Here is a 14,393-nt window from a genome sequence, read left to right on the forward strand (position 1 = left end):
ACCTGTCCATTTTGCATCAGTACGCAGCCTAGACCCATCTTAGATGCGTCCGTATATACCACAAAACTGTCTTTTCCATTAGGCAGTGTTAAAATTGGGGCGGAAGTTAATCGTCCTATCAACTCTTGAAAACTGGCCTCGCACTTCGAAGTCCAAATAAATTGATTATGAATTCTTGTTAAATCCGTTAGTGGGCCAGCTATCTTAGAAAAATCCTTAATGAAGCGGCGGTAATATCCTGCGAGCCCTAAGAAACTTCTGACTTCAGTCGGACTTTCTGGTCTCTTCCATTCTGTTACCGCTCTTACCTTAGCGGGGTCCACCGCTATCCCTTCTTTCGAGATCACATGACCTAAAAAGGACACCTTCTCCAGCCAAAACTCACACTTACTGAATTTCGCATACAGCTGATGGTCCTTAAGGGTCTGCAGTACTAACCTTAGATGTTGCTCATGATCCTCTCGAGTCTTAGAGTAGACCAAAATGTCGTCGATGAAAACTACCACAAATTGGTCTAAATATGGTTTGAAGACTCGATGCATCAAGTCCATAAATGCGGCTGGAGCGTTAGTCAACCCAAAGGGCATTACTGCAAACTCAAAATGCCCATACCGCGAATTAAAGGCGGTCTTAGGTATGTCCTCCATGCGTATCCTCAATTGGTAATATCCCTGCCGGAGATCTAATTTCGAATAAACAACTGCATCTCGCAGTTGATCAAACAATTTATCAATAAGGGGCAAGGGATATTTATTCTTAATAGTCAAATTATTCAGCCCCCGATAATCTATGCACATCCGTAATCCTCCGTCTTTTTTCTTGACAAATAATACCGGGGCTCCCCAAGGTGATTCGCTCTCCTGTATAAATCCCCGGTCTAACAGTTCCTGTAATTGAGTCTTTAACTCCTTAAGTTCTGCAGGAGCCATTCGGTATGGGGTTTTCGAAATTGGTTCTGCTCCGGGATGCACATCAATCTTAAATTCTATGTCCCTTTCCGGAGGTAGTGACGTTAGTTCTTCAGGGAAGAGTTCAGGAAATTCGCACACTACTGGAACATTTTCAACTTTTAACTGCTCTTGCGGAGTGTTAATCAATACTGCCAAATACCCTCGGGCCCCTTTACTTAGCAGTTTCCTAGCCTTAATCCCAGAAATAAGAGTAGCTGAGGTTAACTTTCCTCGAACATCAAGTTGGAGTGTAGGTTCACCCGGTATATGAAAATCAACTGTTTTAGCGCGGCAATCTAACTGCGCATGGTATTTGGCTAACCAGTCCATACCTAGTATGACATCATTCCCCTGAAGAGCCAATATTATCAAATCCACCAATAATTTTCGTTTCCCAATCCATACCTCGCACCCCTTATAGACCATATTGGCAAGTAAACTCTTATTAGTGACAGGGGTCTTGATTTCTAGGTCATACGGTAACTTTTCAGCATTAACATCGATATAAGCCATGAATGCAGGGTTAACAAAGGAGTGCGTGGCAACAGGGTCAATTAAAACATTCGCGGTACGCCGAAAAAGAGAAAGCGTACCTTCGATGACTGCCGAAGGGTCAGTCACCTCTTGTCGACCCATAGCATATACCCTGACTGGCACTTTAGGTCGATTTCCCCCTGCATTAGCGGGCTTGGATGCAGCTCCTGTTGACTGAGGGGTACTGGCTCGTTCTTGCTGCAGGTTGGGGCATTGAGCAATCAAGTGCTCCGAGCTACCACACTTGAAGCACTTTCGCACCGAACTCTGCTTCCAACAATTATCGGATGTGTGATTGCCTCCACAAAAGCCGCAGGTCAGCCTGGGTCCTATACTGGGTCCTCCGCGCTGCCCACCTCTCTGGGGCCCTCGCCCAGAATTTTCTCGTCTGGGGTCCCTGCTGGCCGCGGACCTCCTGCTCCTCTACCGAACTTGGTGAGTGGTTCGTTCTTCAAGCTCTGTCCAGGGGTGTAGGTACTCGAGCTTGGTTGTTTTCGTTTACGATCATGGAAAGCTTTGACCTGAGCCCTGGCTGCCTCTATCCTCTGCGCCTTCTCTAGCGCCTGGCTAAATGTATCCACCTGGCGCGGCCGCTAACGCCTCCTGAAGTTCCACATTCAATCCCTGAATAAAGCGGCGAAGTCGTTTTTGCTCCGTAAGTACCAAATCCGGAGCAAAACGGGACAGTTTGGTGAACTGAGTCTCATACTCAGCCACACTTGACATCCCTTGGCGCAGGCGGATAAATTCATCTTCCCGCCTCTCTTGTACTATCGGTGGAAAATATTTTTCATTAAATTCCCGGGTGAAGTTAACCCAGGTCCAGGGAGTCCGCTCCCGCTCCCACTTGGCCTTGATTACAATCCACCAAGCCCGGGCAGCTCCCTCAAACTGAAAAACTGCAAAAGAAATTTTCCGCTCCTCTGCATATCCAAGTGCGGCAAAGATATCTAACATACTGTCTAACCAACCCTCGGCTAGGTCAGGATTTGGTCCACCTACAAATTTAGGAGGGGCAAACTTGTGGAACCGTTCTAGCGCACGGTCCTCTCTATCATTATTCCCCGCGTTATTCCCAGGGTTTCCAGCATGTTGACCCTGTCCCTGACCTTGTTGATTTACCATTCTCTCCAATAAATCAGCCATCCGCTGAATGGCTGTAGCTACTTGGTCGGGTTCGTTCTCATTCTCTCCCTCCGGGCCTCGTCCGCGCCCCCTACCTCTACCTCGACCACCGGTGTCCATTTAAGTTCAAAAACAAATCTATCATGGAAGCAATGTGTGTATTTAGTACTGCAGATATAAACGAAATAAAGAAATCGAAACATAACAAGAAATACAAGAAACACACAAAAGATAACCTCAAAAAGGTCATACTGTATATATACAAGTCATTTACAATGCACGCCAAAACAATATACAAGTTAACCGACATCCGGTCGGTTCAAAACCCAATACATACAAGAGCACTACGGCTCCAAAATCTGACCAAAACCTCCACATAACAAAACCCAAACGAGTAGCAGAGGAGTAAACAAAAATCCCAGAGCGGCCCTACACACCTCCCCTAGGGCCCCAGTCCCCAACCGATCCTAGGGTGTCGACCTCGTCCATCGGCTCCGGGCCGATAGCACGAGGCGATGCCTCAGCAATCATGTCTAAGAGAGCCTCGTAATCTAACATGATCCCCCGAACGCGCTCTCTCATCTGCCTCTTCATCGCTAGGAAGTGCTGCTGTGTCTCTTGAAGCTGCTGACGAAAGGCGTCAGTCCTCTCCTCCTCCTCTCTCAGGCTCTGCTCCGTCTCCCTAATGCGCATGGCCTGCCCATGGCCTACGTGTCTGGCCTCTGCTAACGAACGGCCGAAACGCTCGTTCGCCTTAGCCAGGCGACGGCGCTCGTCATCGACAGCTAGAACCACCTCATCCGGGTAGCCAAAAGTATGCCTGCACTCACATGGCCGATTCATTCGGCCAAACGGTGAGTACATCACATAGGGGCCCCCGGCCCTCCTCTGGAATCACAGCACTCGAAGGCGCAATACATGATTAACCGGGCCCCCGGTGCTCGGAGGGCGCGGTCCTGATCCGGATCCACTAGGCTCACCAGGCTCCATCCCTACAAAATTTTAAAATTATCTGGTCAGTTCGACGGCATTTCAGCCTAAAAAAGATAATTCAATCTTAAAAGAATCACGTAACCCTAATGCCTAGTACATATGTCCCAATTGCCCAAGTCCTTTAACCTAGGCGCTCTGATACCACCTGTGACGACCCCACCGTACCCAAAGGCGTACCAAAGGGCTTAGCAGGCCGTCTGCCTAGCTCGCGCCAGGACTCGAAATCAAAAATTAATAACAACTATTCACACCCAAATGGTTACTATACACATTATATACATGCTCAAAAGTTCACTATGTACATCACATACAGCAGCAAAAATGTTCTATATACAATTCAAAAGTAGAAGTCCGAACTACTGTTTCATGCCATCACTACAACTATGACCATAAGGTGGACCCTAAGATGAGTCCGAACACTTATCACTATTACTATTACACGCCTATCAACTGCCCAAAGAAAGGTATTAAACCTAACTAAACTAGTCAAACGCCCAAAAGTGGTCCCCGCGTCGACCCCTGAAAGGAAAACAAAAGGAAGGGGTAAGCTAAACGCTTAGTAAGTACGCAGGGGTAAAAGCGTAAATTTTACATAGTAGGAGCAATTAAAGTCACATAGCACCCAGTTATAAGCGAAATAATAACACATATGTAGGATATAGATTGGCTTCAAAGCCAAGAAGTTTGTCATGATTGACCACCTGCCGACACTCCGTCGACCGCAAATTATGGTCCGTAGAGCTCCACTTGTCAACCCGCCATCCACCTTAGCACCCACACTGGCCAGTCACCCACACACACATAATAGCTCGAGCAAAGTTGGTTCATGCACGCAGGTTCACATATTTGGTTCACAAACCAATTCACATATTTAATTAACCTAATGATCTCAAGTCTAAGTTAGACTAGCTCCGACCACGCCCCTGCCGGCTCGATTAGTCCAACTAGGTTCTGAGATCGGGCCCCATACATATCACATGTCACACATATCACAAATGTCACCCCGAGCTACAAGCTCTAGGGGTTTAGTCCCAACAGCATGTCATTGGCACAAATCAAGCACAAGTACAGGTACATTTTAGGGTTTAGGTCGAGTGTGATAAAGTACACGCTCGCCTAAAGTCCCTTTCATTTAAAGCATAACACATAAGGGCGTTGACTTAGACACATAGCCCTAGATACTTACAAAAATACAAAACGAGTAAGATAAGGAACTAGACGTCGTGGGGTCCGCTAGTGGGTCCCAGTTGCTCCGTCAAGCCCACCGCTGTCTGCAATAGTAAATTGTATCACATTAGGCTAAAAACGGCTAAAACGGCTAACATATAGCAGATTACAAGAAAAACGGCTAAAACGGCACGCGCGCGCGTAGAAACGACCCAACGGAAACGGAAACGGTTAGCGACAACGGAAACGGCCGTTTGTGAGAAAAGGCAGATTTGATACTTGTTCCCATTTTGCTAATAAGTTGAGCTACGAATATCGGATTAAGGCGTATGAGACGCCATTTCGAAGCTTAAAGAATGAACAACAATTGTTACGAAGACATCCAGAACTGAAACTGGAAGCTTTCGTCCCAAAAGAACCAAACAATGTCATCCACGGAATCTGAGCCATGCACAAATGGTCAGTTTTGAGGTGCAAACTTTTTTCTATGCTACACATGTCCAAATGAGCTGAAAATTGGCATTTAGATAGCTCATTCCAAATGGAACAACTGTCATGAAGGCCGGAAAACCAAATTCTGAACGGAAACTGGTCATCAAGACCAAAACAGATTTGACCAGAATATGGTCATTTTCTCGGACCAGCCAACTTTGAACGGCTATAGCTCAGGCTACACAAATCCGTTTGAGGCGTACTTTATACCGTTTCGACGTTGAAACTAAGAGTTACATTTATTATGAAGGCGACAAGACCCAATTCGTACGGCATCTAGACGAACCAGATACGGTCAGAATGCCTACCAGAATTGAATTGGAATCAGAGAGTTGTGCACAGTAGACTTGTACTAACCATATCCCAGGCCACATGAATCGGATGGGTCTGAAACTTTGCAGGTCTACAGAACACTTATAGGGCTACAAGTTTTGTGTTTTGGTCACAAGCTCAAACAGCTTGTAACTTGGTCAAAATTCGAAGGCAAAGGTCCAGTTCTAAACTGTCCTGTTTGGCTATTTCGCAAGAATAACGCGCGCAATCGCGTGGGACGAATTCGCGTAAAATATGTAAGCTTCTAAGGCAATTTTATTCCATTCTAACACATACACCACACTCTCTCACTGCCCTACCAAGACTCCCGAAATGCCTTCACACGAACAGCCCCTAACCCCCACTCCAAACCAACCAAATTAACATCTCACACAACCCATTTGCAAGCCAATAATATCAATCAAACATGAACCAACACCAAACCACAACAACTCTAATTTCTTTTCCTCTTGGCCGGTTATCATGCAATCAAATTTAATCAAATTTAAGCCATGAAACTTCTCCATAATCAAGCCAATAACCAAACTCAACCACCAAGATAATCAAAGCCACAAGAAACCCTAAGTTCCATAGCCATGGCCAAAACCTAAAGGTGCATATTTCATTCAAAGTAAACCATGAAATTTCATATACAACCACCAAGAATCATCTCCAATACATTAACCAAGACAATAACATCAAGTCACAACAAATTCAAAGGCTACAAGCCTTAATCATCCAAGAGGGTTTCATAAGAGGTTCTTACCTTGAACAAGGAAGAAGGATAAGGCCAAGACAACCTCTACCAAGCCTCAAGTAGAGCTAGCAAGCCTCAAACTTCAAGATGGAAGCTTCAAATGCAAGAAGGAAGCAAGAAACAAGTCATGGTTCTTCTTCTTCTTCTTTTTCTCTTCACGGTTCTCTTCCCTTTTCTCTCTCTCTCTCACGGTTCTTTTCCCCTTTTCTTTCCTTTGTTGTTTTAACTCTAAGACTTATGCTTCTATGGTCTCTTATGTCTTAAGATTATAAGACATCACAACTTCCAACACTATAGATATTTTGAAGTCTTGGCCAATCACAAGAAAGTATGCTAATTGCCTTTAAGTCCTTGCTTCCATGATTTCTTACTTTCTCAATTCTTACCCAACTAACTTTCCTTTTCTTTCAAATTACTCCATAGAGCATATAATTAACCTAGGCTAAAACTCCTAATCACACTTAGCAATTGCACTAATCACCCTTAAACCTTACTTACCTATTCCATACCAATCTTTATCACACTTAAAATCCAACAAGTAAACACTTCCATGTCACACCTAGAATTAGGGTATAATTCCAACTTAATCATTCTAATTCACCACTTAACTAGAGTTTTTCCTTGATTAGGGTTTTCTACCCTTTTAAACCCACTTAACCCTGTATAATACTATACAAAAACATACATACACCTATCTAATACACATCCAAACATTCAATTGCCTTAGAATTGACTAACCAGGGTTTCGCTTAAAAATTTTCAATTTTTGCACAATTAGGGTTTCTCAAGGTCCCAAATAGGGATTTTCGCATTATTCGGAATAAAATTTACTCTAAAATTCATTATTTTCACATAAAAATCATATTTTAGGACAACCGGGTCTCACACTAGTGCTTATGTATTCTTATGGAGCCCTATTTTGGTGGTATTTGGAATTGGTTTATGACTTGTAATCGAGTCTTATTGTGCTTATTTGAATATTTTAGGGCTTGACTTTCATTTCCGGTCATTTTCCTAGCTAAATATGTACTTGAATGACTTTGAGCCTATTGAACGGCTGTTGTGATGAATTTATATTTCGTATGACTTTGGGACTGGCTGAGAAAAATAATGAAGCCATGACGGCTGGAAAAGTAAGCAAATTTAGGGGAAATGCTATCCAATTTTCTAGGCCGCTTAGTCGCTTTAGGTTTGAGTTGCCTTTTGAAAGTCATATTTTATTCTTTTGTACTAGTACTGACCATGGAAAGGCGTACGACGTGTAGTCGAGTCTCACTTGTACATTTCGTTTACTCGATTTTGGATGTGAAACCTTCAATTGGTTTACTTTGCTTATTTTAGGGTTTCTTTGCGATTAAAGCCAATCTGAAGTGAAAACTTTTGAAGTATCTGTACTTGAACCGGTGAGTGTACCACTCCCCTCACTTGTTGTTTAACTCGGTTTCTGTACATGCAATCTGTGATATGAACGACTAAACTATCTGTTTATTTTGATTGAGACGAGGGTGTGCTTTATCACACTCGTTCTCTTGTCTGTTCATATGCCAAATTTTGGTGTGAATCTGAATCTGTTATCTGTATCTGTATCTGTCTCTGTATCTGTTCTGACGTCGTTTGGAAGCTTGTATCCAACGACCTTTCTGTGACCTCTGAGCTCAACACCTGTGGCTAGTTACTCGAGTCGGGCCGGCAAGGGCCTGGTCGATTAGATAACGAACCACGGTAGTCTGTTTTGGGATCTTCGGGTATTGAGACCCTTGATTCCGGTATACTCGAGTATTACCATTTCTGAACTGATTGGATTTCGGGCCCGGTAGGGGTATGTGAGGTGGAAGGAATCGGAGAAAGTGGAGTCTACGGTATTGGTTACTCCGCGTTGACGGAGTGTCAACTATTATTTCGATCAAGCTTCGGTGACGCAAATGGGAATTTGGCTCCTGAGAGCCACATGTATCCTTCCTATTTGAATCATTGGTTCCTTTACTTTACATCTGGCATGTGTACCTGATTTGTTAAATGTTTGTATGCCATAATTTTACTGCTATATGTCTGGTACCTCATTGAGCGCAAGCTCACCCCTTTCTGTTCATTTTGTTTTCCTTACAGGAAAATAAATCCTTTTGGACTGGATTTGATAGTTGGTTGCCGAATTGAGCTAGATGGACATATCTTTTGTATAGCTCATTGATTGAAACCCTAAATGTATTTTTGGATCCGTTTCTCTTTTGATTTGGCAAACCGTACATGTATCAACTTTTGAATACTTTTGTATGCCACTTTGGATTGTATATGCTTAATTTCAAGATGTATATATTTGATTGATGCTTGGTTGGATTTTGACGTGTCGGTTACTATTCATGGCCGACTCCGTTTTCCTTTTTTTCATTTTGTGATTTTGACTTGTTTATGCGCGTTTGTATGTTCCGGAATGTATTAGATCGCTCTAAACTGAACCGTTATGTGACGCCCCGAAAGAATGAGTGTGAGAACCCGGAAAATTTTGTATATTTTCGAGACATTATTTTGTTTCTTTGTCTATAATTTTATGCCTTTCCTCAATATATTAATTTTCTATACATTTTTATAAGGGAATATAGTTTTCAAATCATTTCCTTGATACAAATTAGTCCACGTTAATTTTGAAGTGTATGATGGACGTGGGACCCACTAGTGCGGTAAATGCAATATATTTTTGACAACTTGTTGGAGTTTTGTATTAAGTGATATTATTTTACAAGGTGCTAAGAGATAATTAGAAGTTACCTACATAGATTAGTATTAGAGAGACAAAGAGATAAGCTTTAAGCTAAAAGGTGACAAGTGTCACTTTGTGATTCAAATTGGACTTTTGACCATCTTACCTCAACTTTACTAAAACCAAAATTTGACAAAAAATCAAGCCATTTTCTCCTTCTTATGGCAGAAACTTTGAGAGCAATAGAGAGAGAAAAATCTTCATCTTTCACTCCAATTTCTTACTCCAATCTTGAGTTCTAACCGATAGAATTGCAAATTACTCCATAAAAGTTGTTTACTAAGGAGATTCCAAGGTGTTTGTGGAGCTAATTTGGGAAGAAGAACTCTAAGCCATCACCTTTCTTGAGATTTCAAGGTATCATGTCTAGCAATCCATTCTTTGTTCTTAACAATGGTTTATTAGTGACTTGTGTTGGCTTAAGAGGTGATTTTATGGAAGATTTCTTGGATTAAAGTGAAGTTAGTTAAATTTCTTTTTTTTTTGGGATTTTTCTGTTTTCCTATGATGGATATGGTTAGCCTTGAATTGATGGTTCTAAATGGTGTTAAATAGCTCTCTTGTGCGTTAATTGCGGTTATTTGCGGAAAATTTCAGTTTTGTGCGGAAATTCCAGGTTTAGGGTTTACATTTGCCCTGTTCTGGCCGGATTTATTTGGGCATGTTAGAGGCCGAATCAGGCTTAGGTTAAAACATGAAAGTTGTATTAAATGGTGTTAGCTAGTTGCCTACAAAATTTCAACTTAATCAGAGTACTGTATCATGTGAAATGACCGATATACCCTTGACTGCCCATGAACCCTATTTCGCGCCCAGATTTCTGTTTTCGTGGAAACTTCCTTTTTTGACCCTGAAAATGCATGATTTGGCTTTGGAGGTATTCATAAGAAATGTAGGTTTATGTCTTGGCTTCGAAACTCCATAAGATTCATTTCAATCCGATAAGTGTAGCTTCAGTTATGGATATTGTGCCGAAAGGTGTATTTGATAGTCTATGATGTGTATGTGATTGATTTGAGATGAAATGGTGTTGCTTGTAGGATGGAAAAGTAAGGAAATTAAGGGGAAATGCTGTCCGATCTTTGAAAGCATTTGATTGCTTTGAGTTTGAGTTGAAGGCCTTGGACTTGATCGAGGAAACTGTCTCTGATGGATGAGGATTATGAGCCGTGGTTGGTGAGTGACCCCAAACTGTTTCCAAAGCTACTTATGAATTGTTTCTTGTATTATTTACTCGATTGCATATCATGTGTGCTTGCATGTGAGTTCATGACATGATCTGGAGCACCAACGTTGCTCCCCCTTATTGTTTAACGCTAAGTGATCTATTTGAGCGTTGGGTGTTTAAGTGCAATGATTTCACTGGCTCACGAGAGCAACAATACGTATATTTGATCTTGGAATCATGACATCATCAAAATGCATTATTGTGAAATATATTTGATTACTGATTTTATTGGTTACTCACTGAGGTTTTAACTCACCCCAAAACTATTTTATTCCCCTCCACAGGGCTCGTGGCGAAGGAAGGCTTGTAGTACTTATTCATGTAATCGGATGGATTATCTTATGTGTACTTTAAATTTTGAGATTTATATCTTGTAATTTATTTGAGGACTGTAGTGAACGACAGAGTCCCGGCGAGAGTTGGGCAGGCGGCCCGCCGAACCCTTTGGTTCGCCTTAGGGTGAGGTGGGGTTGTCACACGTTAGTCCTGGCGAGAGTTGGGCAGGCAGTCCGCTAACCCCTTTGGTTCGCCTTAGGGGAAGGTGGGGCTGTCACAATGTGTCTAAAGGTATAAGTGCTCTTTTGAGCATAAGCTATGAACCGTGCACGTTATAAGTGTAATAATCTTTATCATGGTACCTGAGGAAGATATATATGTATGTCGGGTAGGAATCTTTAATATGGATGATTTACTCTTGGGACCAGCCGGCTCGAGTTGTGAATTATCTTATTTGGGATTCTTGTACCCGGCTACTAAAGAGATGAGAGTCTAGGTTAGAAATGACATGTGCGAACTAGAAATGTGATTCTATGGAATTTCGTGTGATTTGTTCGGATGTTATTAAGTATGACTAACCTTGATTAAGTTAGAAATTGTGTTATTCTTGTAGATTATGGACGGAACCCTAGAGGGGGAAAGCTTTTCGTTAGTTGCTTTTGTACCATTAGCCTAGTTAGTATATAGTACTTTTCATGACCCTAATTGTGAGAACCCACATTTTTAAAATACAATTTCCCCAAACTGCATGCCTTGCACCAAGATTTAAACCACCACTCATATGCCCTAGCATTATATTTTACAATGTGTTACAACAAATTCCTTGTATTGACCCTCACTTTAAAACACAATTTTCTTATTTACATGCCTTATTATAAGATCTAGACCATTTAATATATGCCCTTACAATATATTTTCTATGTGTTATAATAATTTCCATGCATTTCATTTCAATTCATTTTACTTGAAGTAAAATATTTCCTTGAGCTAGGCTGTAAATAATTCACCACTTGTAATTGTCCAAGTGTTCTTTTATTAGTGGTAGAGACTTTATGTGAGAGATTAGAGGTGTTAAATATGTATTGATACATTTGGAAAGGTTAGTATGTCATTAGTCAAAGATTAAGAAAGGATTGGACAAGGATGGAGCCAAGTGGCAAAACCCTAGCCATGGATCTTGTTTGACCAAGGGATTAGACAGAATTTAAACCAAAATTGGCCCTTTTATTTCCTCCTTGTGGGCGACTTTCATGAAGCTTAGAGAGGAAGAGAGAAACTCCATTTTTATTGCTTTCTAACCCTAGTAAATCAAGAGCAAAAATCAAAAGAGAAAGATCTTGAGTGGGTTGAGAAACTTCCCTTTCATTCCTAGTGGTTGATCCAAGCTTGAAGCTTCCATCTTGGTGGATTGTTTGGTGACCTAAGCAACTTGTAAGAGAGGTAAATGACCTTTAAATTTGGGGGTTATGATGTTATATCATCTACTTTAAGTTTTCATGGTGAAATACAAGTGGTTTTGGTTGAGATTTGGGGTTAATTCCTTGAATTAAACAAGTAGTAGTTAAACTTGTTAGTATGCCTACCAAGTGTTTGATGAAATACCTAGCCCTTGTTCATGTGTGTGTATGAGGTATTAACATGTTTTTGAACCCTTTTTTAGTAGATCTAATACTTGTTATGTGATTGGGGTACAAACCATGAAAGGTTGAAAGTTAGAAAAGTTGGGGAGATGCTGTCCGAAAATTTCAAGGGCTTACTGCCCTGTTTTGCTTTGATAATTTCATGTTTAATTTGGCTATAAGTGTGAGGGATATATGTTGGGTTATGTGTGTGGAGGTTGTCTACAAAAAATTAGCCAATTTCGTTGGATAAATCTTGAGTTATGAGGAAAGAGGCAAAACTGGACTAGGTCCAGGAATTTTCTGACCAGTGATCTTGTGAAGGTCATAATGTTTTACTCAATGATCAGAATTGAGTGCCGTTTGTGGCATTTGAAAGTAGACGCTTAGAGCTTTAAAATGGTACCAAGTTAATTTTCTGGTTCGTCCCAAGTGATTTGTGGCGAGTCTTGAAATTTGGCTGCCCGGTTGTTACTGTTCATCCGAGACTGTCCAAAAAATTCTTTTGGTTGCTTAATTTTGAACCACTTACGTTTGGATTTTGGAAATGGTTTCTTCTACACAAATATAGCCTTGTGAACCTAGTTTCTAATGGCACTGACGGAACCTAATTCTGACTTTTCTACAGTGAATTATAACCATTTTCCCGAGACTGCCGGGCAAGACTGTTTAATCCGAATAAGGAACCTTCAAGTCTAAATGAAACATTTCTTTTGCCGAGCTTTCATGTACACACTAAACTTATTTTCTCATGAACTTTTACCATGTTATGGACCTTATTGCATGGCCGAATTAAGTAGCCTAGACTACTCACTCGGTTTCTTAATGAACCTATACTTTAGTAAGGAACGAATCCAATTGTTAATGATTTCACTCGTTGACCTAGGTTTGGGAAACGAAGGTGATCGTAACTGAGACGTTTGACGTCGATTGCTACTTTTGCTTGATAGGTGAGTGTTCTACTACCTGCTACCTGTTACCTGAATATTTGAAATACTTGATTTATGACTGTTGGAGCCAAATACTGTTTTGATAAAATGGAGACGAGCGTGTACTTTATCACACTCGACCTTACTTGTTTTCCAATGAGGCTCTGTATACCATTATTATGAGATGTGATTTCTCTATATATGACTGTGTTTAAATTGTTTGGGTGATATCCCATCAACTACTGCTACTGTTTGGGTACCCAACCTCTTAGGTGAGTCGGTTGTATCGAGCCAGCAAGGGCTTGGTCGAGAAGGCCGATAAACCTTGGGGACTGATGTTTGGAGGTTCCTGGTGAAGTATAGCCATTGTGCTTGCTTGTTGTGTTGCCCAACACCACCAGTGGTAAAATCCTCGACTTGATCCTGTTTCTTTGGAATCTTGAATTCCTGGTATACTCGAGTATTACCAAACTACTGTTTGTGGCGTGCAGGCTCGGTAGGGGGTTGATTGGTGGACGGAGACTGGTGAAAGTGGTGTTCTACGGACCCTTTTATACTGTGCATACAAGTGTTGACGGAGTGTCAACAGGAGGCAATTATGATCAAGCTCAAGTGGATCTTTGGCTTTTGAAAGCCACCCGTATCCTTGAATTGAACTGTGATTAAACTGTTATTCTACTGTACGGTGTTTATTTGATTATTTTGTGACCTTATGTGACTATGTGTTTACTTGTTTTACTTGGAACCTCACTGGGCTTTAGCTCACCCTATTCTCTTTGTTTTCCTTAACAGATCGGGGATGGATTGATCAAGAGCTTTCTTAGCTTTATTTTGTTTTAAACTTGTATTTTGAGATTTTAACCTTTTGTTTAAGGAGACCTTACTTTTGACTTCCGTAAGCTTGAATCTATAAATTCAACTTATGTTATGTAAGTTATGTGTGGAGTGATAAGTTGACATTTAATTATGTGTATGCTAAGCTTTTAGATTGTTGGTGTAGTGTTTATGTTTAATTGGGGTTACACTCCCACGAATGAAAGATATCTCATCCGCTTCATTTGAGTTATTAGTACTTTGATCGACTGAGTCCCGACGAGAGTTGGGCAGGCAGTCCGCTGATACCCTATGGTTCGCCCTAGGGAGAGGTGGGGCTGTCACAGTTGGTATCAGAGTTTAGGCTTCAGATCCTTGTAGTATATCCTAGACTTAAACGTTTGGGATGCTGGATTGTTGGATTGGTTTAAAAGTTAAGTGAC

General features: G+C 41.4%; 1 protein-coding gene across 1 annotated transcript; it reads right to left on the reverse strand.

Annotated features, from left to right (window-relative positions):
* Positions 1–308: 308 nt before the first annotated feature.
* LOC113755186 lies at positions 309–2,729 on the reverse strand (the record flags this gene model as incomplete). Its single annotated transcript, XM_027299243.1, has 2 exons — positions 2,066–2,729; positions 309–1,783 (listed from the first exon to the last, which is right to left on the reverse strand). Coding segments are annotated over exons 1-2 (2,139 nt in total), but the record flags the coding sequence as incomplete, so codon positions are not given.
* Between the last annotated feature and the right edge of the window lie 11,664 nt (positions 2,730–14,393).

The sequence above is a fragment of the Coffea eugenioides genome, unplaced genomic scaffold, assembly GCF_003713205.1.
Source record: "Coffea eugenioides isolate CCC68of unplaced genomic scaffold, Ceug_1.0 ScVebR1_1287;HRSCAF=2112, whole genome shotgun sequence".
Lineage (NCBI taxonomy): Eukaryota > Viridiplantae > Streptophyta > Magnoliopsida > Gentianales > Rubiaceae > Coffea > Coffea eugenioides.